Consider the following 26,788-nt stretch of genomic DNA (forward strand, 5'->3'; position numbering starts at 1 on the left):
AAATAGCTTTTTTCATTAAATGTTTTCATACTTCCCTCCGAAAGATTTCACATGTGGATAAAGGAGCCTAGACATATATTAAGGATAAAGACACAAAGCACTACTAGTAACAGCTACTTGTCGCGGCTACTAAAATAGACAATGCTGATCATTTACTGATAATTGTCTCTACATGTGTTTTAGCAGAGGCAATTCTCAGTATTGTCTATGGCAGGGGATTTTCTGGTGTTTAGTAGCCGTGAAAAAGTAGCTGCTACTAAGTAGCTCTGTGTGTCTTCAGCCTAAAACCAATGAATACAAACTAAAATGCCCACTGCGCATATGCGATAGAAACGTGCATGTTCTATAGTTTGCATTGCAGTAAATACGACCCCAGTTTATAGGGCAATAGCTTAGCGCTCATTACTATAAGTATATGAGTATTTTACTGACTGTAACAACCAGAATGAAAAAATAACACCCTTAATTAGCTAATTAGGGCATATCTTGTAAAAAAAAAAACAGGCCCTCAGTTTCATTCTGAAAATAAATACATGTGCGCAAGAATGACTAATTTTTTTTGTTAGACGTATATAATTTGGTCCCAGCAGACCTGAGTGAGACAAATGCTAAACTCTCGGAGTACACTGTGTCAGGATGCCTTGCAGTTTTGGCAAAGCTTCTCATTCCCCTCTGATAGTGACCTTACTGACAGATAGGAGCAATCTGTTTCCCTCTCAAAGCCGTTCCCTCTCTAGGCTCAGCCTTTTGGATTTCATTGTCCTAACAAAAATAATTCGATTAGAGGGGGAATTAAATATAAACCTCGCCCTATATGTGTATATGTATATTTCTTTTGCAGATTTTGAGCATCAAAATTCATAAATAGGGGCTAATTTATGAAATATCAAGGGGGGGGGGGGATGTAGATCAATTACCAGCAGTTTGATATTTTCTCAATTTATTATCAGTTCCCTAAAGCTCTGAGCAGTTTAACATTATTCAGCTCTATAGAGAGTTAAGGTGGCCATACACAGGGCGAATCTATCTGCCGATATGGGTACCTTTAGACCAATTATTGCCCGTGTATGGGCACTAATGACAGGCTTGCCCGACCAACATCTGGCTTGATATTGTCCAGATCTCGATTGGGCAGGTTTGATTTTCCGTTGGATAGCCAAGCGAGCGGATCTTCTCCCGATATCCCCACCTACGGGTGGGCGATATCGGGCTAATTTGGTTCGAATTAGAACTGCGGGTATAGGTGCAATGAGTCGATGTGCCTATACCAGTGGTTCTAATTCGATCCAAATTAGCCCGATATCGTCCACCCGTAGGTGAGGATATTGGGAGAAGATCCGCTCACTTGGCAACCTTGCAAATCGAGCAGATCTTACAGTATATGGCCACCTTTAGAGTCAAGCAGCCGAGCTGAGATCTATCACCCTTCTGATTCGCTACTCCCTGACACAAAGTGCAAGTGGCAATATAAAATTTGATGAAATCTTTTCTGCATTGGAGTAAAAATAAATTGTATATGAAAACATTGATATTTTTTTTCACAGATTATAACATGGTTATAGCTCATAAAAAACAAAGATGCTTCAAAAATCTGCCCCATAGTTCTGCTATTATTATGGGATGGTGAAAAAGCTGCATTCCTCTGATGCTTCAGTTTGCTCTGGCATTTAACCTACGTGCTGAATGCTATGATTATTGCCCGTAATAATGAGAAAATGGTTTGTGTAAATGACTAATGGGTTTGCAGTTTTATTAATGAATTACATTTAATTTAATTTGTGGCTGTTTTATGTAATGCAAGTAAAAATATAAAAAAAAAAAAATATATATATCTAAACTGAAAGTAAAATTACTAAAAATAAAATAAAGAAAAAAAATATATATATATAATGCAAGTAATATTATTAAATAGATATATATAATATTATTATATAGGTATATAGAAAAACTATATATGGGTATGGCATCCATTGTTTGGAAACCCGTTATCCAGAAAGCTTCAAATTACGGAAAGGCCATCTCCCATAGAATCCATTTTAGTCAAATCAAATTTTTAAAAATGGTTTCCTTTTTCTCTGTAATAATAAAACAGATCCTTGTATTTGATCCCAACTAAGATATAATTACCCCTTATTGGGGGCAGAACAGCCCTATTGGGTTTATTTCATGGTTAAATGATTCCCTTTTCTCTGTAATAATAAAACAGTACCTGTACTTTGATCCCAACTAAGATATAATTACCCCTTATTGGGGGCAGAACAGCCCTATTGGGTTTATTTAATGGTTAAATGAATCCCTTTTCTCTGTAATAATAAAACAGTACCTGTACTTTGATCCCAACTAAGATATAATTACCCCTTATTGGAGCAGAACAGCCCTATTGGGTTTATTTAATGGTTAAATGATTCCCTTTTCTCTGTAATAATAAAACAGTACCTGTACTTGATCCCAACTAAGATATAATTACCCCTTATTGGGGGCAGAACAGCCCTATTGGGTTTATTTAATGGTTAAATGATTCCCTTTTCTCTGTAATAATAAAACAGTACCTGTACTTGATCCCAACTAAGATATAATTACCCCTTATTGGGGGCAGAACAGCCCTATTGGGTTTATTTAATGGTTAAATGATTCCCTTTTCTCTGTAATAATAAAACAGTACCTGTACTTGATCCCAACTAAGATATAATTACCCCTTATTGGGGGCAGAACAGCCCTATTGGGTTTATTTAATGGTTAAATGATTCCCTTTTCTCTGTAATAATAAAACAGTACCTGTACGTGATCCCAACTAAGATATAATTACCCCTTATTGGGGGCAGAACAGCCCTATTGGGTTTATTTAATGGTTAAATGATTCCCTTTTCTCTGTAATAATAAAACAGTACCTGTACTTGATCCCAGCTAAGATATAATTACCCCTTATTGGGGGCAGAACAGCCCTATTGGGTTTATTTAATGGTTAAATGATTCCCTTTTCTCTGTAATAATAAAACAGTACCTGTATTTGATCCCAACTAAGATATAATTAATCCTTATTGGAGCCAAAACAAACGGGTTGTATGGAGATCCAAATTACAGAAAGACCCCTTATCCAGAAAACCCCAGGTTCCAAGCATTCTGGATAACAGGTCCTATACCTGTGTATGTACTGCAAGTAAAAGTATACAAAATATAATATAATATATATATATATTTAAAATGCAAGTAAAATTCTAAAACAAAGAAGACAGATATAGATATAATTGAAAAATAATAGAATTATTTGTACCTGCAATGATTTATACATTTCAGGTACAAAATACAGAAATAAAGTAATTTTATATGTAACGCAAAAAAATGATTTAGTTATATATATATTTATATAAATAAGAATTCAAATAAAATTATTTAAAAAATTAAAAATACAATCATGTATAATGTAAGTAAAATTTTTAACAAGAAAACTAATTTATTTATGTATATACAGGTATAGGACCCATTATCCAGAATGCTCGGGACCAAGGGTATTCCGGATAAGGGGTCTTTCCATAATTTGGATCTCCATACCTTAAGTCTACTAAAAAATTAATAAAACATTAATTAAACCCAATAGGATTGTTTTGCATCCAATAAGGATTATTTATATCTTAGTTGGGATCAATTACAAGGTTCTGTTTTATTTCTACATAAAAAAAGGAAATCGGTTTTAAAATTCTGAATTATTTGCTTATAATGGAGTCTATGGGAGACGGGCTTTCCGTAATTCGGAGCTTTCTGGATAACGGGTTTCCGGATAAGGGGTCCGATACCTGTATATATATATTTACAAAGGCCACTCGGCAAGGTAAGCAATAAATACACAGAGGCTTACAATCAAATGCTCATATTGCCAGCACAGTTGCCTTTTTATTATGATATTTTTGGCTTACCACAACACCGTTTTTTAAATCTATTTTTACTGGCTGCAAGGAACGCACATCAGTGCAGATAATGTAATAATAAATCAAATTTGGGGGTGGTTTTAGGACAAAGCAAATATAAAGTTAAATGAAATGGAGAGATTATCACAGTTAAAGAGCAACCTCTGTCTGTAGAAATCACTGGATAGTTCATGTCAACAAGCACTTTTGAAGAAAAAAAAAAAAAAAGATTTCCTAAGCATTATTTGTGAAACATTAATTGTACTGTAAAACTTGTGATCTGACCCCTAACAAATGAGGCCTTCAATTTCCCCACGGACTTTCTGGAGGGCTAAAAATCAGCTCTGCCGCCATAATCTTAGACTAAAGCTAATCAGAACCATCTGGAGAAGGGAGAAAAAAAAAAAAAACTTACAAAAAAAAAAAAAGTCTTATTTTATGGAGAGTTTGGTTTTATGGAGCAAACTTGTCTTCTCCCCCTGGTTGTTAAGTATATTTATATCACAATACATTTCTTGAAAAAAAAAATAAAAAAAAATGATTGGAGCATTTTGCCTTTGTGAGGTTTCAAGCTAAAGCCCAAAGCTCTCACCTAATAGTATTTCCCTCTACTTACTCCTAACGTCTTCTATGTTACAACAGGCTTCTATATTACAGACGTCTATGTTACAACAGGCTTCTATATTACAGATGTCTATGTTACAACAGGCTTCTATATTACAGACGTCTATGTTACAACAGACGGGCTCTTACTCAGCCTTTACACCAAGGAGCAGATTTATTATGCTGTGTAAATAATGGCAGCAAAATTAGCCACACATCACCATGTACAAAAACTGTGTAAAATCGTCATTTTTTTCGTCCACTGGAACCTACGTAAAATAAAGGTGTCAAATCTGCCGTTCAGAACGCGAACTTCTCCACTTATTTTACACAGCTTTTTACACAGTTTTTTCAGCAAATTTCATTTTACACAGCATAATATATAGGCCCCCAAATGTCTCTGAAACTCACTGAAAAGTTGAATGTAAAATTTGGGGGGGAAACAGAAAATTATCCAACCAGGGTCGGACTGGGGGTTCTGCCTCAGGGGCCACTGCACCCCCCAATGGCCACTGCTGCGGCCTTCACACACTTCCCCGCAAACCCCCCCACCCGTCTGACACCCGCACTCTAATGAAACTTATCGGTGGCGCGTTGGGGGAGGGATACTGGACCAGGGTCAGACTGGGCCGCTGGGACACTGAGAAAATTCCAGCCCTGACCCTGTTGCCGCTTCCCCTGGCCTCCGATGTCCTCCCCTGATGTGATCACATACGCGTATTCAGGGGAGGACAGGGGGGGTTAGGGGTGTGTGGCAGGGGACGCGTCCGGCGGGGAGGCACCTTGGGGTTCGACCCATTCGGAGATCGGGTCTGGGCTGCCGGGGCCCACCAGAGCCATAAAATAAAAAATAAAGTTAAAAAAGTGCCCAAAGAAAAAAGTAATATACTACTACTACTATAGAGTAATCAGGGGGGCTCATTCTAGCAGAACACCTCCCAACATTGCTAAACCCTATAGCTAAAATAGAAATGCAGCTTCTGAATTTGCTCTATAAAATTGGGTATTAAAGGCATATTTATCAAAAGGTGACAATAAAATAAACCCGTTCAAGGCCCTTAAAAACCCCATCTTTTCAATAATAAAGATTCACTCATAAAGGCCTATTTATTAGTTTTCAAATTTTAGAGTTTTTTTTTTCCTTCCGTATTCATTCCAAATTTTACCAAACTCGAATGTTTCCTTAAAAATGTTGATATATAAAAAACTTGAACGAATTAAACTGTAAAAAAAAACCTCAAATGCATCAAATTCATATTCTATCCATCGTTTTCAATGGGTTTTGTCTTAATTTTTTGGAATTCGAATTTGGGGGCTTTTGAAAAAAAAAATTGGTAAATGACACCCATATTTTTTTGAGTGAATACAGAGCTGGGGAATTCCCTATAGGGTTATGGTATTGCTCTATAGGCTACGAGTAAGTTACTATTGCAGCTATGCCTATGAAAAACCATTTCCAGACCCTCTTTGCTTAGCCCTGCCCGCCGTTATGTTAGACAAAGCCCCCTTGATCACTGGTTCAATCCCCCTTTCATCTGCTTGTAAGAGCTTTTTACCAATATAGTAGGGCTATGGGTGATAATAAGCATGACTGTGGGCAGCCAGTCTGAAAAAATGGCACGGGTAAGACTACCCCTAATAAAGGAACTGGAACATTATGATACATCTGCCTCTTATTTCCATTATTGCCCAGCCAACATTGATGGGGGTCCAAGCCAAGATCTGCACAAAGCAAAGCATTTTGGGTGTCAAGTGGGTGCGCAGTTTGTATTAAGCTGGCATTCACACAGATACTGGCGTTTCAGTCGGCTTCAGCCAAAGACACAGCGGTGGTTTCACTAGATGGGATTTGCAGCCACCGTGCCTGTTTTTCATTATGGCGGGGGTCAGGGGTTAAATACAGCAGAAGCGAAGGAATTTTTCTTTCAATTTCATTTATTCAGTATGCCTTACTCCCAGTCCTCCCATAATGCAGGAACGGCGAGGTTAAGTAACTTTCTAGGACCCATGAAGTGTGTGTTTGTGTCAGAAGCCGATCAGACGTCATTTATTCAGCCCAATTAGGCGCATCGCAGCTTGTTTGTGTAATTAACATGGCACAATATTCATTGGGACGTTTATTGCGCTCTTATCTAATACAGGGCTGTCAGGCACTTGGCCGCCTAGTTGCTCTTATCTACAACTCCCAGCAGTTGGGCGGCTGAGGAGGATTAGATTTATAACTATTGGATCACATTTTGCTAGCTTTTGGAATAAAAGTTGATCTGTGAACTTTTTATATAAATTCACATACAGTATATATTTTGCTGCTGTTCTTCAAGCAGTCGGCTCTGCTAAAGTTTGTGTTGTGAATATTCCAACCTCTGGCTACAGGTTGGAATAGCCACAAAAACCTACCAATACGCTGTTCTATAGCTCTGATTGGCTACAGGTTGAACTAGCCATGGAAACCTTTCCACTGTTCTATATCTCTGATTGGCTACATGGTGGAATATCAATCACAATGTTTCAGGTTGGTCTAATCCAGTAAATCATTCCATTTTCTGATTGGCTACAGGTTGGCCTGGCTCTGTGGGCCCTAGTGCTCTGGCTACAGATTGGAAAAGCCTCACGAATGTTTAAATACAGATTTGCCCAAACCTAGAGCTGAAAGTATTCTTATAATTGGGATGTACAGGTAACTGGCTTCAGGCATGGTGTAAATGCTGCCCTCATATTTATAATTGATATTTACATATCTATTCTGTATTTTATATCATAGCATGTAGCACTTTGGCGTAAACAACAGCTGAGGGTTTCAGGTTGGACATGCCTGACATCCATAATAAAGTATATAATTGTTGCAAAACATGTCCTTTGTACTCTGAGTAACAATTTTTACCCCTAAGGGGCCCCTGTCATCCTGGGGGGCCCACGACAGGTACCCTTTGCTTTACAAAAGAGCTGTCCCTGTTCAAATATGAACGTTCTTTCCCCGAGAGTATAAATAATTCTAATATCGCTAGGAGCTGATAATTCATGAGTCAGACAACATATGTTTTGTTCAATACTAAGTGCCTCAAATCAATCTCACAGAGTTAAACTAAGCCCCCCCGCCACCCAATGCTCACACAAAATCCAGCAGAGGCAGGGGAGCTGCCAGCGTCTTGGATGAATTAAAACTCCTTTTTTTTTCCAGCAAACATAATAAAATCAGTCAGTGACCTTATCAAGATGGGCCCCCTACAACCACGGAGGCTGCCACCCAGAGAACAGCACAATGGGCATTTTGGAAAAAAAATCACTTTACCATGATCAGATGTCGTCAGTCTCTAACGGGATCAGTAGAGGCTCTCGGAGATTAACCCTGCAGTTAAAAGCCTGGCATTGCCACAATGTCTCTTTGGCATAAATAGGAATGGCTGTTAGCCAGATGGACCCCACGTGGCTGGAGGCTGCCTCTGGCATTTATGTGTCTTGTACAACAACTTCTACATTGTAAAACAAATAGCAGGCAGTATCCTTTGAATGCACCAAGCAAACCATATGGCACATACAAACAGAATGATGGCTAAGCAACTAAGACACAATTTAGGCACACATTATGATTATGTGTCTGTATATATATATATATATATATATATATATATCTTGTGTCTCAACCCTTTCTCCTTGTAGATTGTAAGCTCTTTTGGGCAGGGCCCTCTTCACCTCTTGTATCGGTAACTGATTGCTTTATATGTTACTCTGTATGTCCAATGTATGTAACCCACTTATTGTACAGCGCTGCGGAATATGTTGGCGCTTTATAAATAAATGTTAATGTAATGTAATGTAATATATCCAAAGTGAAGTGAAGGTCCGCACAACTTAGGGCTTATGAAAAAATAATTTACTTTATTAGGAGGCTGACGTTTTGGCCCAAACAAGGGCCTTTTTCAAAGTGATTGGGCTGAAACGTCAGCCTCCTAATAAAGTAAATTATTTTTTCCTAAGCTAAGTTTGATTATATATATATAAATAAATAAAAATAAAAAAATAAAAATATATATATATATATATAGCTATAAGTACGTGCCACTAGGCAGGAATGCAACATTTTTAGTAGCTGAAGGCACTGTCTGACGGCTTCTGGCTGAAGTCTTGCTCTTGATCTGTATTTTATCTCTGTGTCTGACAATTGCCTTCCAGCATGTTCCGAGCACAGCATTTTCCCACCGCAATTGAGGTTAGACGAAAGCTGCTATCAATTGCCTTTTTTCGTGTGTGTTTGCGCACATCTCAATGGCACGTCGATGGCAAGAATGGGAAATTTCCCGACTTGATGTGGCCACTGAGGTCTTTATAATTTGACTTTGCCTTGGGTTGCTTTGTTTGATAACTGTGCCAGTAAAGGGAAAATAGACAATGCTTAAAGCAGTTTGTGTTCTATAAAATAGACAGACAATGGGCAACAGCAACACCCCATGCGGGCAACGGATTATAATTGGAGGTTGGGCACAGACAAAGTTACCTCAGTCCAGTAACCAATTAAATGGGCAACTTCCAATTTCATGCCTACTTTGCCCAATAACTTTTTAATTAGACTTATCAGTCTGCCCGGTCACTTGGCTTGGCTGGTCAGTGCTGGATCACTCACGTCAGAGTTTGAGAGGTCAGATCCCGAGTTTGGGGACCTCAAAACTGCACAATTTCGTCAGAAATTAGAGAATTGTATGAAAGAATGGATTAATGTGTGTCCTGCTTAAGCTTTCTGTCTAGCACAGTGACATTACTACAATGTATTTCCCAGTGTAGCATACAGATAAATGACAGAGCAATTTCTGCAATTGGGAAAGGTGTTAAAAGTAACTTATATGCCATTAGAGAGGCCCAAACACATTTTAAAAAGGTTGCTATATGGGTTTGCTAACATGCAGCGATGTGCCTTACACTTTGCACCAGTTGTGACTATGTATGTGCATTCAGAGCCAGTAATACAGTACAAAGGACACCTGTAATTATAGCACCTTTATCCAGTGGGGTTAGTATATGCATGTTCCACACTTTCTATATGTTAAAGTAACATAGCATTGGGATTCCTCAGTACTAAGCACAATTCAGCAGGAACAGCCCCCTAAGTTTGCTCATAGCCTGTACAGAGAGATACCATAAAACTATGGCAGCATAGGGATTCCCCTGTACTAAGCACAATTCAGCAGGAACAGTCCCCTAAGTTTGCTCATAGCCTGTACAGAGAGATACCATAAAACTATGGCAGCATAGGGATTCCCCTGTACTAAGCACAATTCAGCAGGAACAGCCCCCTAAGTTTGCTCATAGCCTGTAGAGAGAGATACCATAAAACTATGCCAGTAACTTCACTTAATTGCCCTTTAAAGAGAAATAATTACTCTCTTGGAATCTGCACACTGCTTTTTAAACAAAGATATTAGAATGAATTAGCACTAAATTAAAACAAGTGACAAGACCAGATACGAGAGAATGGCTGGGAGGCACCCTGGCCTGTTACACCTAAATGATTCTGTCACTCAACGCCCTGCAGCCCGAGGCACATTCCCGTCCTTATTATCATTTACATTCATTTAAAGAGTTTTTAATTAGAAAATTAAAGTTAAATCCCCAGTTCCACCCTGATTATTACCAGGAACATTTTTGACATTAGGATTATACTTTCTGACCCAAGTTATAATAACAATAGTATATATTTCTATATGTGTGTATATATATCCCATAGTACAACTGTTAGGGTCAAAACTAAAATCCCCGATTCAGAATGATATTTTAGGAAAGCATCGCACACATTCCGGCTGCCTTTTGCTTTGAAGCGGCCCTTAAAGTGACAATGAATACGCATGACATTTTATTATCAAAGATGGCTGGAAAGCAGCAGGGGATATTTTCTTTCCAAATAGTTTTTGTCTCCACTTAAAACTTTACTCTCCACTAGAGGTTGGAAGCCAGAACTTAAAAAGCCTTGTGGGAATCATCTTGAAAAATGAAATTTATCACACGGGCTTGCAGCTGTCGTTGGCTGTCAGTCTTCAGACATTTGGTCAGGTTTTTTCACAAAGACAAAAAAAAAAAGTAAAAGAGGTAGAAATGTACCCAGAAGGGCAATTTATGAGCCAATTTCATTACTACTCAGCCTAAGGAAACATGCTTGCCCCGTGTAGCTAAGGGTGAATGAGTACAGGCAGTGGCGTGGGAAAGGCAGGAGGCTTATGGTTGCCACAGGGCATACCTTAGGGGCAAAAGCTTCCGACTTCCTTAATAGCTCTAGTTAACTCTTTCCACTCACCCTGGGAAGCCTGGGATTGGTTCTACAGAGCCTTGTGCTATCTTAAGTTTGCTTTAAAACAAAATACTAAAAATAAAGACCATAACGCACCCCTTTATAGTAGTGCCTTCTATAATCATAGAGACTGTAGTCGTGAGGGGAGGGACTGGGGCTGTGGGATAGCAGGTATAGTAGGGAGAGATGGTGCCTATAGTAGCAGTGGGGGGATAATAGCCTCTGGGAAGGGACTGGGGCTGTGGGATAGCAGGTATAGTAGGGAGAGATGGTGCCTATAGTAGCAGTGGGGGGATAATAGCCTCTGGGAAGGGACTGGGGCTGTGGGATAGCAGGTATAGTAGGGAGAGATGGTGCCTATAGTAGCAGTGGGGGGATAATAGCCTCTGGGAAGGGACTGGGGCTGTGGGATAGCAGGTATAGTAGGGAGAGATGGTGCCTATAGTAGCAGTGGGGGGATAATAGCCTCTGGGAAGGGACTGTGGCTGTGGGATAGCAGGTATAGTAGGGAGAGATGGTGCCTATAGTAGCAGTGGGGGGATAATAGCCTCTGGGAAGGGACTGTGGCTGTGGGATAGCAGGTATAGTAGGGAGAGATGGTGCCTATAGTAGCAGTGGGGGGATAATAGCCTCTGGGAAGGGACTGTGGCTGTGGGATAGCAGGTATAGTAGGGAGAGATGGTGCCTATAGTAGCAGTGGGATAATAGCCTCTGGGAAGGGACTGGGGCTGTGGGATAGCAGGTATAGTAGGGAGAGATGGTGCCTATAGTAGCAGTGGGGGGGATAATAGCCTCTGGGAAGGGACTGTGGCTGTGGGATAGTAGGTATAGTAGGGAGAGATGGTGCCTATAGTAGCAGTGGGGGGATAATAGCCTCTGGGAAGGGACTGGGGCTGTGGGATAGCAGGTATAGTAGGGAGAGATGGTGCCTATAGTAGCAGTGGGGGGATAATAGCCTCTGGGAAGGGACTGGGGCTGTGGGATAGCAGGCATAGTAGGGAGAGATGGTGCCTATAGTAGCAGTGGGGGGATAATAGCCTCTGGGAAGGGACTGTGGCTGTGGGATAGCAGGTATAGTAGGGAGAGATGGTGCCTATAGTAGCAGTGGGGGGATAATTGCCTCTGGGAAGGGACTGTGGCTGTGGGATAGCAGGTATAGTAGGGAGAGATGGTGCCTATAGTAGCAGTGGGGGGATAATAGTCTCTGGGAAGGGACTGGGGCTGTGGGATAGCAGGTACAGTAGGGAGAGATGGTGCCTATAGTAGCAGTGGGGGGATAATAGCCTCTGGGAAGGGACTGTGGCTGTGGGATAGCAGGTATAGTAGGGAGAGATGGTGCCTATAGTAACAGTGGGGGGATAATAGTAGGTGCAGATTGGGTAAATGGGTGTAACTGTGTGGCATGGCATATTTTACAGTTGTAAGTATTAGGAAACACGAGAAAAGGGAATTGGGAATAGGCAGATGCATTATGAGGTGGTATAAAAGCACGCACTCAGATATATTCACTTCTGCCTCCCTTGTTGCTTTTGCCCCAGAAAGCTGCCATATTGATTCCCCTCTTAGCAACACACAACAATAATCTGCTATACAGTAAATCTCAGTGACAGAGAGAGCAGATCTATATCTAGAAGGCAAAAGGAGCTTAAAATATCCATGGTGAAACTGGATATAGTCAAGTTTCTCAGGTGCCCAAGCTCATATAAAAGCCCTAGAGGTAAGTATGTGGAAGAAATGAAGTTGTTAGACAGATACACACAGACAGATACAACAAATACAAACTTTTTATTGAGATGGGAAATGTCCCCTGATGTCGGCTCTCAGGCTTGTTTTGGATAAGAGCACAAGCCACACGTTTCAGGCCATATGTCATGTCCTATGTTACTAAACATTCCACTGAGACAGCTGGAAATTTGCTTCGGTTGTTGGGCGGTTAACCCCTTGGTGCCAGAACGCCGACTCCTGCAGCCTAGATGTGGCACTGGTTAAGAGATTACCCACGCAGATGTTTCTTTAAGGCGTAAAAACTCTGATCTAAATGCTTACAGAACAAGGGCGCCTGCCTGCTTTGAATGTTATTTGCCCGACTTTTACAGCCGGATCTCAGGGGCATACAAATATTTTTATCTTTTTAGGGCAAAATTTTGTATCTGGGTTCAGGTCATAGAGGGGTCTGTCATTTCTACCAGATGTTTCATTCACAATATTTTTGCATTTATCCTCTGGTTGTGGCAAAGGACCTAAAAAGGTTGTGGTAAACCCAATGCATTTGGATCCTCGAGCCTGACTTTTGCCTGACGGTGACATATCCCTGCTTATCAATGAACATAGCAGGGCGCGGGTGGGGTTGCAGCGGCAGGGGTGCTTGTGTGTTTGGTGGGCCCCTGGTGGACCCCAGGTACTCCTGTCCGACACTGCACTCTAAAGTTTGCATGCCCACTAAAATCTATTTGTAGCAGTCTGGGCTCCTGTATACATTTGTAGTGGTGGACTACTTTAATTTATATTCCCCTGAACTTATTATGTAGCACACTCCAGATCACTTCTAACAGCTTATACTTCCATCAGTCCTTCCTCGGAGGCGTGACCAATCTAATCTCCTTCCCACAGGCACAACCACACCCACTAGGGCCTGTTTCATCAAAAGCCAATGAACCTACAATCCAGATTTCAGACTAGTAAAGTAAACCCATCCAAACACTGGAAAACCATAGCAACACTATACCGATATAGACAGACAGGGATACCAGAAAAATTCCCGTTGGGCCCAGGTGTCAGTGGGCCCTCCTGCTTCTAGTAATTTGGTCCAATTCAGGGTCATTACTAATTTTTCTACGGGAACAAAGCAACTAAATATATAGAAGAATAGATTATAGTATGTAAAGATAAAACAAACTAGGAAAATATAGAGAGTGAGTATTAAGTGGATGAAAAATTGTTTAGAGATTGGGCCCATGGTCTAAGGTTTTTTGGTGGGTCCCTGGCATCCTAGTCCGACACTGCCGATAGAGTGTCCTGGTCCAAATGGAACCCATAAGCCTATGGTGGTTGTAACTGGCCAAGCACCAATCTACTAGCCATTTTTACAGTCTGCTTATTGCTGTATATGCAACAAAAACCAATACAATTGCACCCATTACAGAATTACTCATACATACCATGAACCTGGTAAGTGTACGGTGCCTGCCCTGGAGGTGGGGTGCTGAAACTTGAGCCGTAGGTAAGAAACCCACTCTGTCCCGGGGAATGACTTAAACTGTCCTCTGTTTTAATGCCTGGGAAAAAAACAAGAAACATTTTAGTACGACTATGAAGATTTTTTCTTGCTGGTTGATATCCACAAAATGGTGTTCTGAATGCAAGCTCAGACCTGGAGAAATCCTATTATTTTCGATACAATTTTAAAATATCTTATAAATTTGTTTTGAATTTGTAAAACTTCTCATGAAATTCCCATAATGTTTTACAATGCAGAGTTAATTTTAATGAACATATTGTCACTGGGTTCCGGCGTTGCCAGAAACGTTCTCTCTTGGCCGTTTCAGCATCAGGTGGGACCGGCACAGTGCGTCTAAGCACAAAACCTTAGAACTTTGACACTTTCTAAATAGCGTTGTAAGTTCCAAGACTCAAAGGATTATTGTAAACTCAAAAACAGAAAGAAAACTTAGCACCAAATTAATTTCCACACTTTGCCCTGTCTTGTCTCAGCTAATGACCTCAGCACGGGACTATAAACAATAGGAGCTCATTGTTGGGAAATTCCCGACCAGGTGGGGCTGTTCACGCACAGGGGGCATATGCGCCATACGAGGGACCCTAATAGGTAATCTACAGGATTTATAAGCAACATATGGGACTGACATGTGTGCGCCCTAAAGTCGAAATCCGGTAGCAAAGGCTTTTGCTTTCACCTGCTCTATGAGAAACAACTGTTTAGTATTTGGGCTGGAAATGTTCCAGCTCCCAAACAGAACAGCAACCCCATAAAAATAAAACAAGTATATCATCTGCAGAAACACACTCTGACCTGCTGGTTTCAAGACGAGGGGGGAAGACATGAATGGACTACATTTTCTTAAAGGGGTACATGCAATGAAAACGTTATTTGCACATGTAAACATGCCAGTCTATGTATTTTGCTGTACTAAGCACAATTCAGCAGGAACAGCCCCCTAAGTTTGCTCATAACCTGTACAGAGAGATACCATAAAACAATGGCAGCATAGGGATTCCCCTGTACTAAGCACAATTCAGCAGGAACAGCCCCCTAAGTTTGCTCATAGCCTGTACAGAGAGATACCATAAAACTATGGCAGCATAGGGATTCCTCTGTACTAAGCACAATTCAGCAGGAACAGCCCCTAAGTTTGCTCATAGCCTGTACAGAGAGATACCATAAAACTATGGCAGCATAGGGATTCCCCTGTACTAAGCACAATTCAGCAGGAACAGCCCCCTAAGTTTGCTCATAACCTGTACAGAGAGATACCATAAAACTATGGCAGCATAGGTATTTGCTTTCCTTTACTAATTACAATTCTAAATACAATAACATTGGGATAACCTCCTGTCTTCCCCCAACAGCATGGAAGTGGTTGACTTTATCTTCTACACCCTGCCCAATTATTTGCCAGTGCCTTTGATTCTGTTTGAGTCTGTGCGAGACTGTGTGAGGGTGGAACTTCATCCCTGATGTAAATTCCTGAAATCTGGCATCCTGCGTTTCTCCAGGACGAATGGAATGAGGGGCCTTTGTACAGCGCTTGAAGGCCTTGCCAGAAATGAAAGCAACAGTTCCTCTTGGCAAAAACCTCAAACCGGATACCAAACATTGTTGCTGGTCACTGATATCTTGGATTCCAGCTCTTTCCCCACTTTTTCCTTAACCACATCACTACTGAGTTAGTCTTCAACATGTTTTAGCTGCATTTACCAAATCCTGTGGATTGAACAAGCAGGGCCATACCCATGGAATAAACAAGAATAGCTGTACCCATGGAATAAACAAGAATAGCTGTACCCATGGAATGAACAAGAATAGCTGTACCCATGGAATAAACAAGAATAGCTGTACCCATGGAATGAACAAGCGAGGCTGTACCCATGGAATGAACAAGCAGGGCCATACCCATGGAATGAACAAGCGAGGCTGTACCCATGGAATGAACAAGCGAGGCTGTACCCATGGAATGAACAAGCAGGGCCATACCCATGGAATGAACAAGCGAGGCTGTACCCATGGAATGAACAAGCGAGGCTGTACCCATGGAATGAACAACCGAGGCTGTACCCAAGGAATGAACAAGCGAGGCTGTACCCATGGAATAAACAAGAATAGCTGTACCCATGGAATGAACAAGCGAGGCTGTACCCATGGAATAAACAAGAATAGCTGTACCCATGGAATGAACAAGCGAGGCTGTACCCATGGAATGGACAAGCGAGGCTGTACCCATGGAATGAACAAGCGAGGCTGTACCCATGGAATGAACAAGCGAGGCTGTACCCATGGAATGAACAAGCGAGGCTGTACCCATGGAATGAACAAGCAAGGCTGTACCCATGGAATGAACAAGCGAGGCTGTACCCATGGAATGAACAAGAATAGCTGTACCCATGGAATGAACAAGCGAGGCTGTACCCATGGAATGAACAAGCAAAGATGTTCCAATGGAATGAACAAAAAAGGGTGTACTCATGGAGCAAACAAATAAGCTGTACCCATTGAATGAACGAGGAAGGCCAGGAGGTTCAGGAATGAACAAAAAAGCTCCTACCCCTTTAATGAAGGAAGGGTGTTCCCATGCAATAAACAAGGAATTCTGTACCCATGGAATGTACAAGGGAGGCTGTACTCATGTAATACACAAGGGAGGCTGTACTCATGTAATACACAAGGGAGGCTGTACTCATGTAATACACAAGGGAGGCTGTACTCATGTAATACACAAGGGAGGCTGTACTCATGGAATAAACAAAGGGGGCTGTACTCATGGAATGAACACAGGAGGCTGTACTCATGGAACAAACAAGGGAGGTTGTACTCATGGAATAAACAAGGGAGGCTGTACTCATGGAATAAACAAAGGGGACTGTACTCATGGAATAAACAAAGGAGGCTGTACTCATGGAATGAACACAGGAGGCTGTACTCATGGAACAAACAAGGGAGGCTGTACTCATGGAATAAACAAGGGAGGCTGTACTCATGGAAGAAACAAAGGAGGCTGTACTCATGGAATGAACAAGGGAGGCTTTACTCATGGAAGGAATAAGGGAGGCTGTACTCATGGAAGAAACAAGGGTACTCATGGAATGTGGAAGTGGAAGATGAACAAGGGAGGCTGTACTCATGGAACAAACAAAGGAGGCTGTACTCATTTAATGAACACAGGAGGCTGTAATCATGGAATGAACAAAGGAGGCTGTACTCATTTAATGAACAAAGGAGGCTGTACTCATGGAACAAACAAGGGAGGCTGCACGCATGGAATGAATAAGGCTGTACTCATGGAAGAAACAAGATGAACATGGGTGTCTATGATTAATCCTTTTTGGGGAAAAACAAATCTTAAATTATTTTTTAGTATACTTAAGGTATGGAGATCTAAATTATGGAAATTCTTATCTGGAAATACCCAGGTTTCAAGCATTCTGAGTAATAGATCCCATACATGTACCATTATCCTCAGAGCTGAGTCATTATCACACTTACTGTATGATGGGATCCCATAAGATTGTCCTGGGGGTGGATACGTAGAATAAGCCGCTGTTTGTTGTATCCCCGCACTGTATTGGGTCTGTCCATAAGCAGCCATCCCTGGTACAGATGGGGGTGACACTATATGAGGGTATTGCCTATAACACAAATAAAATAGTGGATAAAGATACAGTTAATAACATAAATAATGGTGACAATGAAAAACTCCTAGTTATATCTATTAGTATTCTAAGAACTCACTAACTATACAGTAAAAACAGGATATTTAACATTTCTTTCTCATGCAGAGATATGGGAAAAATCTGTGATAAGAAAACCGGCTTTACCTTGAGTAGTTTCCTTCAGGTATAAATTGCTGAGATTCCTTGCTATTTCCTTAAAGAGGAAAAGAAGAGAAACATTAGAGAGCACAGCAGGATGGCAGGATCTGCTTGAATGCAAGAAAAATACAAAACCTTTTCTTGGTTTCATTTAGTTTGGTTGTTATTGCACAGAATATAAAATGGATTTTATATGTAGAGATTATTTTGTATTACTATTTCCTAGAATGGACAGTAAAGTATGAGGAAAAGATCATTCTCTGCAGTTCATAACGGGATACTCAAAGGTTCTCCAGTTGGACCCCAGTTGTCCGTAAATTTGTAATTTCTTTAAGATTATCCCCTGACCCATCCTAATCTGCCTAGATATTTCCTTATTTGTTCCCTTAAGCACTCCATAACCCTCACTCCGGCTCTGCCCATTTTTCATCATGGCCACACCCCATTTATATCACAATCCTGCCCCCTTTTGTGCCCGCCCCCCACCAGCCAGTAAAAAGTCTTCAGAAAGATGGCAACCCTAGCCCCAGTCCTAGTGGGTCAGTTAAATTCCCATCAGCCCTTTCTTATTAGGTCTGTATGACACCAAAGGCAGTGTCAGCATCTAATTGTTGTAATTTGACCCTAAATGTCAGTTTCTCTGGTGGGCGCCAAGAGGCCCAGTCTGACAAACTGTCAATTACACACCCTAAACTGAGATATAAGTGAGCACCAAGTGCCCTTGCAGGCAGCCAGGACTCCTAAGTCCTTACCTGAATGTGGGAAGCTTTCTCTGGAAGACACTTTCTTTGACTTATCTGGAAAAATAATGAAATGGAAATGAAACGTTGCCCTCACTGAGGCAGACAAGAAGAGAAAGCAGATTTAATGACTTATTTCACATGGTCAGGGTGTTTGCCAAGGAAAAGCGCAGACTTCGAGCTAATTGAGGTTTGGAAAAGACTCTTTACCTTTTCAACTTCTTCTGCACTGAACAATATGTGTGTAACCCGGGTTCAGAGTTTCTGAATGAAACTGAATGTAAGAGCTGGTACCAAATCCAAATTACATTTAAGCAAGAGGGGAGGACTGATTCATTTTATCCAGGACCATAGATTGCCACTAGGTACTTTTTTTTACAGTACAAGGACATTACTAGGGTTGGAAATGCCACCCAAAAGCTATGTATGGGTTGACAAATGGCCGACCCATGCCCAACCCCAACCCTCCTTCTCCCAACCCATAGACAAAAAGGGGTGGGATGGGACAGATGTGATTATATAAATGAGTGATGGCAGCCAGACACAAGAGGAGAGGCCCCCATATGTAATAAAAGTCACTGCCCTGGTGTAGTAACCCATAGCAACCAATGAGATGTTTGGTTTTAAACAGGTGACCAGTAAATATTACCTGCTGATTGGTTGCTATAGCTGATTAGACCAGTAGCAAACTTTACACTTTTTCTTACATTTCCCAGTAGGTGTGCACTGACATTGCTTTTGTTTACTTTTAGCAACTTTTTCACATTTAACATTTTATATTTGAATGGATTACTTCACCCTTAAATTCCTTTTTTTTTAACCGGAGACAGTGATGCAATTTGCAGTTGGTCTTATTTCTTTATTGTTTTGAATTTTTTTTCTTTTTTGTTCAACAGTTCTCCAGTTTGGAGTTTCAACAGCTATCTGGTTGCTAGGGTCCTGTTTACCCTAGAGACCAAGCAGTTGTTTGAATGAGAGAATGGCAAATGAATAGGAGAGAGACCCGAATAGAAAGAGGATAAATAAAACAAACTCACAGTAACAATAAAACTGTAGCCTCACAGAGCAATAGGTTTTTGGCTGTTGGGGTCAGATAGTATGAGAAATTGCAAGCTGGAAAGGACAATAGTAAGGCAAATAATAAAAAATAAAAAGTATAAAAAATGATGACCAACTGAAATTGCTCAGAATATGACATTCTGTTACTTACTAAAACACATATAGTCAACAGTGAACTACTACTTTAATATTACTTGTAAGTGTAACTGTGCTCTTCTACAGGTATCGGACCCCTTACTTGGAAACCCATTATCATTATTAATGATATTGGGTCTTTAAATGGGTCTTGCTGAAGCTCTCATCAGTGTTGGAAATGTAGGAAGAAACAGTGTTAAAATAAGCAGGTTATTACTGACTTTAACACCGACAACAGGCATTTGAAAAAAAACTGAACCCCCATGTCTAAGGCTCATGGCACACAGGACGTTTTGCCCGCTGAGGCGGTCCAGATGCCCCAGTCACTTGTCACTGCTTCCCACAGAGAAAAAATACTGATCCGGGCCACCCGTGCAGGAGCCATTAATTGTAACCACTAGTCATTGCAATCATGAGGCCCCAAAGTGTGCATTTTCTGGCTGAAATCTGCCCCGGTGAGTCAATGGCTGCCTGCACAGGTGGTTCCGAGGGCACCATGTGTTCGGAAATGCTCCCTCCAGATTTGCATAAACCCTGAAAAGTCTGGTATGGGAGAAGCATGCCGGATCAGATTTCCAAATACTGGTTTTGGGATGGTAAAGAAGCGGGTGTGTGACATAAGAAATGAGCCAGAATGGATGTGGCAATACCAGCAAGCGTCTGCCTGGGAGCCTGGAATATTCTGGGCTCCGTTCTTGCCTAATACTAAATTCTTTTGCCCCATCATTAGAAGGAATAGCTGAGATGTGGTTTTGGCATATTCATAGATGTGCAACACCTAGAAACACCTTGCAGCCTTACAGAGGGAAACATTTTGAACTCACTGGCAACAGTGAACACAACGTCCAGTGTGCCAGTGTGGTGAAAACTGTATGTTGTAGTTCTACAAGCCAAGCTGCCACAGGTTGTATATTTCTGGTCTCAAGCAGACCAATAACACTTGGAGGACATAAGTATTTAGTAGCCACAAAAGAGCTCCCTAATATTAACAACAGGATATAATGGCTTAAACAGCTGAGCGTGTTTTGCTAACGATGCACTAATAAGGGAGAGAGGGACAAGGCTATTAAACAAGAGCCCAAAGAGAAGTAGGGAGAAGTCTTTTTGTTGAGACTTTTGCCAATAATTCTTTAAACAGATTCCTCCAGCCTCTTACGCACGGATAGTTTAACCTTAGACTTTGCCAGGGTTATTGCCATTTTCAGACAAGTGACCTCATTGCCCTGCCAGAGAAGATGTTTGCAGTTTTTTAACACCCCCAAAGGCATAAAGGACACAAAAACTGATGTTAAATGAACTGCATATCCAGGTTGGCGCTGCTCTTAATTAAAGTGCATATGCCAAAGTTACACATTTAACAGCTCAATGGGGTTGGCTAAGGCTTGCAACAAATTGGAACAAAGCTGTAAAACTGCATAGGAACTGGCATCAATAGTAAAACTGCATAAGAAAGCGAGGCGATGCAGTGGTTAGCACTGCCTGAGGACCTAAGTTTGATTCCAGCCAGGGCACTATCTTCAAGCAGTATGTTCCTCCTGTGTCTGCATGGGTTTCCTCCAGGTATTTCAAACAGATACAGGCAGGCTCTGGGAATGTTTAATTTGTCTTAATAGTGGGTGCTCAGCACCCACAATAATATGAACAATGGGATCTTATATCATAGCATAGTACCCTCTATTACAGTGATCCCCAACCAGTGGCTCGGGGGCAACATGCTGCTCACCAACCCCTTGGATGTTGCTCTCAGTGCCCCCAAACCAGGGAGTTATTTTTGAATTCCTGAGTTTTGTTGAATAAATACAAGATTTCCTACCAAATAAAGCCCCTGTAAGTTGATAGTGTGCATAGAGGCTACCTAATAGCCAATCACAGCCCTTATTTGGCTCCTCCATTAACTTTTATGGTGCTTGTGTTGCTCTCCAAGTCTTTTTACATTTGACTGAGGCTCACGAGTAAGAAAGGTTGGGGATTCCTGCTCTATTAGCACCCTTATAGCTCCTAGGAGAGGTGATTCTATACTCTGAGCCGGCTCTTGCGATGCTGCCCCCTTGCCCCAAGCTAGTGTATTACTAGTGCAACTGGGCTCTCTGCACTAGAAGAGTCAATTTTCCAGTTTAATAACTGAAGTTACCAGGAGGGGTTTTTGTGCCCCGGTAACTTACGGGGCGCTGCAGCATCCCTGGTTGCCGGGCAACAAGGCATCACTTTACAATGCAATAAATACAATAAAGTCCCATTCCTACCTTCTATGTCATCAGGAGATTCGGGGTGACTGTCGGAAAGGTCGAACTTGAGATTCTCAGAAGACCCACTGCTTACAGACAGGCTCTGTGATATCAATAGATCTATCATTTCCTTGTGCCTAGAGTGAGACAAAAGAAATATAATGTATTCATTTTTTCTGCAGAATGAATGCCTATTTCCTGCAGTCCTTTTTCCTTCCTCTCCCCCAACAGTATAAATATTAAAACAGATAAGCCAAACCTCACTCACTATTCAAATCTCTCTTAGTAACATTTTAAAGTTTTTCCACCTGAGAGAACGGAGCATTGAAATGAGAGCTGGTTCCCTTGGAGACGGAACATCATCTGATAATTTCCATCAGAAATTGACTTGAAAAAAAAAAATGAAACAAAAAACAGCGTCCAAACAGGTATTGAACCCATGTGGCATTTTAAACAAATAAACCCCTATATTAATGCCAGTATTGGAAGGATTTAGGGTGGTCTGCTAATGGTCAGGCAGTGAAGGCCATATCATTACAAGGGCAAGTTAACACTCTGCACCTTGACAAACCTGTTGCAATTCATCTATGTAATTGGTCATAATGACTTCAGTGCCAAATCCAATGGGCCATGAAAGGGATAAAAGTACTGATGAAGAACTTACAATCTAAAAGTGCCCCTTCTATGAATCCTTTGGAAGTTTGGTTAAAAACAATGGTGCCCATGTGAATAAAAAATGTATTATACATGAATTGCCTATTTCTGTAACTTAAATGGGAAACAAATGGGACAAAAATATTCTATTTGTCCTCAATTTGTTCTAATATTTTACACACTTCCCCTAGTTCTTCCCTAAATATACATGTGCACGTGATTCTAGCCACCACACGCCAATTACATGTGATAATCCGAAAACCTGTATTCAGAGCGATTTTTTTCCTATTCCTGCCGAATGCCACCATAAATAATGTTCAAAATAACTTTATCCTTATTACTTGTAATTATGACCTAATACAATACAAATGAGAAACAAAATACGATGCCTCCTCCCCGCTGAGAGGTTTTTTTTAATAGATAACATGGAAAAATCTGCACTTGATTAGCATGTCAAGGGAAGAGAACAAGAATGAGAAGAGAACTTGGCCTGCGGACGGGGCGGCAGTGATGGATGCAGAGTGTATAGCTGGGCAGGGGCAGCGGGATAGTGCAGCCTGTAGCATTTGTAAAACCTTTCGTCACCCTGATTTGCCACCCCCTGGGGCAGAAGCGTTTAGGGAGAAGCATGACTGCCTTTAAAGCAATGTTCCAGAGCAGTGTCAGGGAGCGGAACCCAAGAGATGACAGCTGGGGCTGAGGGGAGGGAGGTAGAAAAGAGGGGGGGGTGGGACATCAAAGGCAGTCTGTGTTGGAAATGGATTAAAAGCATATGAATCGAGTAAGTCAGTGGCTCCATCGACTACCTTAGCCAACAGGCCCCATTGGCCCCCCCTCTAACGGCGAGCAGGACGTGTCACTCAGTATGGATAAACATCTGTCTGGACAATTGAACAATCTCCTCAGAGGGCAATCATTTATATTTTAAATGCAGGGATGTCCAATCTAGGGCTGCTTAACTCTGACTAACTATACTGAAAGGAGGAGAGATTTTAGGTCTCTAAATTTTCTTTGCATCTCTAACTTCCTGTTTATTATAACATGAAGCTCCTCCCTTGTGGAAGGTTCCTATAAAACAAAGCAGCACAATAGTTGGAGAAAAGCTCGCTTTAAGGCTTTGCTGGGATTTGAGCAAGGAACCTTCAAGCTTCTGGCTGCTTTCCTTAACCACTAGGCCAGGAGAGAAGCTGTGGAGTTGTCCTGTTACCTTTTCCCTGGCTTTTCCACCTCGTCCTAGTAGCCTTGTTTGTCAGCCAATCAAAGCCAGCTGTGCCCTATATAATTCCAGCTCCCACATCACTTCCTGGCCTGTAGCCTGAGCACTGAGGCCCTTAGCTCTTGCCTTTTCCTGTTCCTGCTCCAGTCCTGCCTTGCCTCAGTTCTGTCTGGGCCTATTCCTGTCCTGAGTTTGTCCTGTGTTTACCCCTGCTCCGCCCCACTCCTGCCTGTCCTGTTCCTGACTTTCAGCCACCCCATGTTCAGAACCAGTTTGCACAATTGCTCTTTGCCTTAAGGACTCATTACATCCCCTTCAGAATAATATATAAGGATATTATAGTGTATATATATATATATATATATATATATATATATATATATATATTATATATAGTCATGAGTTCCATGACCATATAAAAGCACAAGGCTAAAGGACATGAAAATTTAAACAGGTCATGGAACTCCAAGGTGACGTTTTATTATCTTTCTATATTACAACCGTGGGTACATTATGTATTATAATACACATGTGTTAGTACATCATGTAAAAAGAATTACACTACTAAGCAGCAATTATAACCAATGTCATCACTAAGCAGTGTTTATAAGGATATCATTTACAGGATATTCATGGCTCTTGTATATTATAAAGACAGAGGAATTATGTGACCATGTAAAAGCAGGTCATGGAACACCCAGTTACTTGCAGTATTCTCTTATTGTATAATAGGATGTTCATTATATTACATTATACACAAGTTTCAAGTGACATCACAAAGCCCAGATTATAACTGATGACTTGCCTAAACCCCACAAATAAGCCTCTATTTGACACATATTTGGAGGCCCTGGGGTATTACGTATTTATACAGTGCCGGCAAATCACACACCATTTCACAATAACATTATAACAAACATCATCGCTAATTAAATCTCGAATCCTAAACGCGCAGACAGGATTAGGCAGAATGTCATTCTCAGCACAGACTAAGCACCGACTCACAAGCATATGCCTGTGTGCCTGTCCCTTGTGTGCATCAGTGTGCACGCAGCGTGAATCCATTTGAATGTTATGAATCCCAATGATTTGTATGAAATTCAAATGTAAGTGAAAAATGTACTCCCCCCCACCCACACGCCTTTTTCCCTTAAACGGTGGCTGGGAGTTGAGCTTTCCTCATCTCGATGAATATTATGACATAACTAATATATACTGGACCCCAAAGTGATATAATTTTAGGGACACCCTAACCTTTCGGAATTAGACATTTTCCAAAAAACATGTTATTCAACTTTCTTATCAGTCAGTGCACCACTGGGCCCCCAAAACCTGCTGGACCCCTCCAACAGCTACAGGGTCTGCGTCCTCTATAGTTACGTCCTTGAATATGAACAAAAAATATGAATTCACTTTTAGGGATTCAGCGCCTGTCAAAAAATATTTATTTTTACAGATGCAAGCTGGGAGTATAGGCTGTGATGCTCAGATCTGAACATATCTGGAAGTTAGATTTTCTCTCATTAAATGAAGTAGCAGAAAAGGAAGCCCGTACAGGGAATGAGGGAAAAGCTATTTAGGAGTAGAATAAGAGCCGGCAGATAACCATCAGCAAGGCATGTCCATAAAGCAAATGGAAATCAGGCTGTCAGGGAGAGATGGCAGATGGAGATAGGATTGACTTAACCTGACCGAGGGCAGAAGAAGCAGAATAATAACAGAAGTTGACCAAAAGTCAGTTGTTTCACTCAGTTCATGACTCCTGTCATATAAAGGATCTGTTTCAGCATGGCAAATGGGAAAATTCCCTGTGTTTTGCCACTGCTTGACTACCTAGATATGAGGAACACCTGGTTTAAAATACACGTCCCACCCACTTACCCTGCATTTTTTTTGTATGTGTCACATGGTACAACTGAACCAACCAAAGCCACACAAACCTAGATATGAAGAACACCTTTTAAGCCAGCCATACACGCACACCAATATTACCTCGTTTTGTACGCTATTCAGTGCGTGTATGGCGGCTCGAAGAGGCGACCGATATTATCGGTCGTCTCGTCAACCGGCCAGGTTAAAAGATTTTGATCAGGCGCCATTGAAGGTGCCCAAGCAAAATCTACATTTAGGGCTGAATCGGCAGGTGGAGGTCGATTTTCTATTGTTTCTACCTCCATATCTGACGATTCAGCCCTGAACATCAGTTGAGGGTGAGACCAATCTTTTGTGCGACCAATGGTCGCACGAAAGATCGATATTGCTACATGTATGGCCACCTTTAGAAACTACTTGTTACATGCCCATATGGCACAGCTGAATCAATGGAGGAAAAACACACCAAGATAGCAGTGGCTCCCAAATTCAACAAGAACATATACAAATAGCAAGAATCTCAGCTGTAAAGCAGGGCAGAACTGCTGCTTACAATAGGTATCAGATAGGATCTGTGCCACTGTGACAGAATGCTCTGTTATACAGATAGCTAGAATCTCAGCCATAAAGCAGGGCAGGACTGCTGCTTACAATGGGTATCAGATAGGATCTGTGCCACTGTGACAGAATGTTCTGTTATACAGATAGCTAGAATCTCAGCCATAAAGCAGGGCAGGACTGCTGCTTACAATGGGGATCAGATAGGATCTGTGCCACTGTGACAGAATGCTCTGTTATACAGATAGCTAGAATCTCAGCCATAAAGCAGGGCAGGACTGCTGCTTACAATGGGTATCAGATAGGATCTGTGCCACTGTGACAGAATGCTCTGTTATACAGATAGCTAGAATCTCAGCCATAAAGCAGGGCAGGACTGCTGCTTACAATGGGTATCAGATAGGATCTGTGCCACTGTGACAGAATGCTCTGTTATACAGATAGCTAGAATCTCAGCCATAAAGCAGGGCAGGACTGCTGCATACAATGGGTATCAGATAGGATCT

The 26,788-nt window shown here is 41.4% G+C and overlaps 1 protein-coding gene across 4 annotated transcripts in view; it reads right to left on the reverse strand.

Annotated features, from left to right (window-relative positions):
* eya2 (EYA transcriptional coactivator and phosphatase 2) overlaps window positions 1-26,788 on the reverse strand; it is a 111,205-nt gene that overhangs the window by 36,724 nt on the left and 47,693 nt on the right. For all 4 annotated transcript variants that reach the window (XM_012971488.3, XM_012971489.3, XM_012971491.3 and 1 more), the window contains 5 exon segments: window positions 22,001-22,119; window positions 18,576-18,620; window positions 17,830-17,878; window positions 17,498-17,640; window positions 13,938-14,054 (listed from right to left, as the gene is read on the reverse strand). In XM_012971488.3, the coding sequence (XP_012826942.2) occupies window positions 13,938-14,054; window positions 17,498-17,640; window positions 17,830-17,878; window positions 18,576-18,620; window positions 22,001-22,109 (463 nt within the window). In that variant the 5' untranslated portion in view covers window positions 22,110-22,119.

Source organism: Xenopus tropicalis, chromosome 10, assembly GCF_000004195.4.
Source record: "Xenopus tropicalis strain Nigerian chromosome 10, UCB_Xtro_10.0, whole genome shotgun sequence".
NCBI lineage: Eukaryota > Metazoa > Chordata > Amphibia > Anura > Pipidae > Xenopus > Xenopus tropicalis.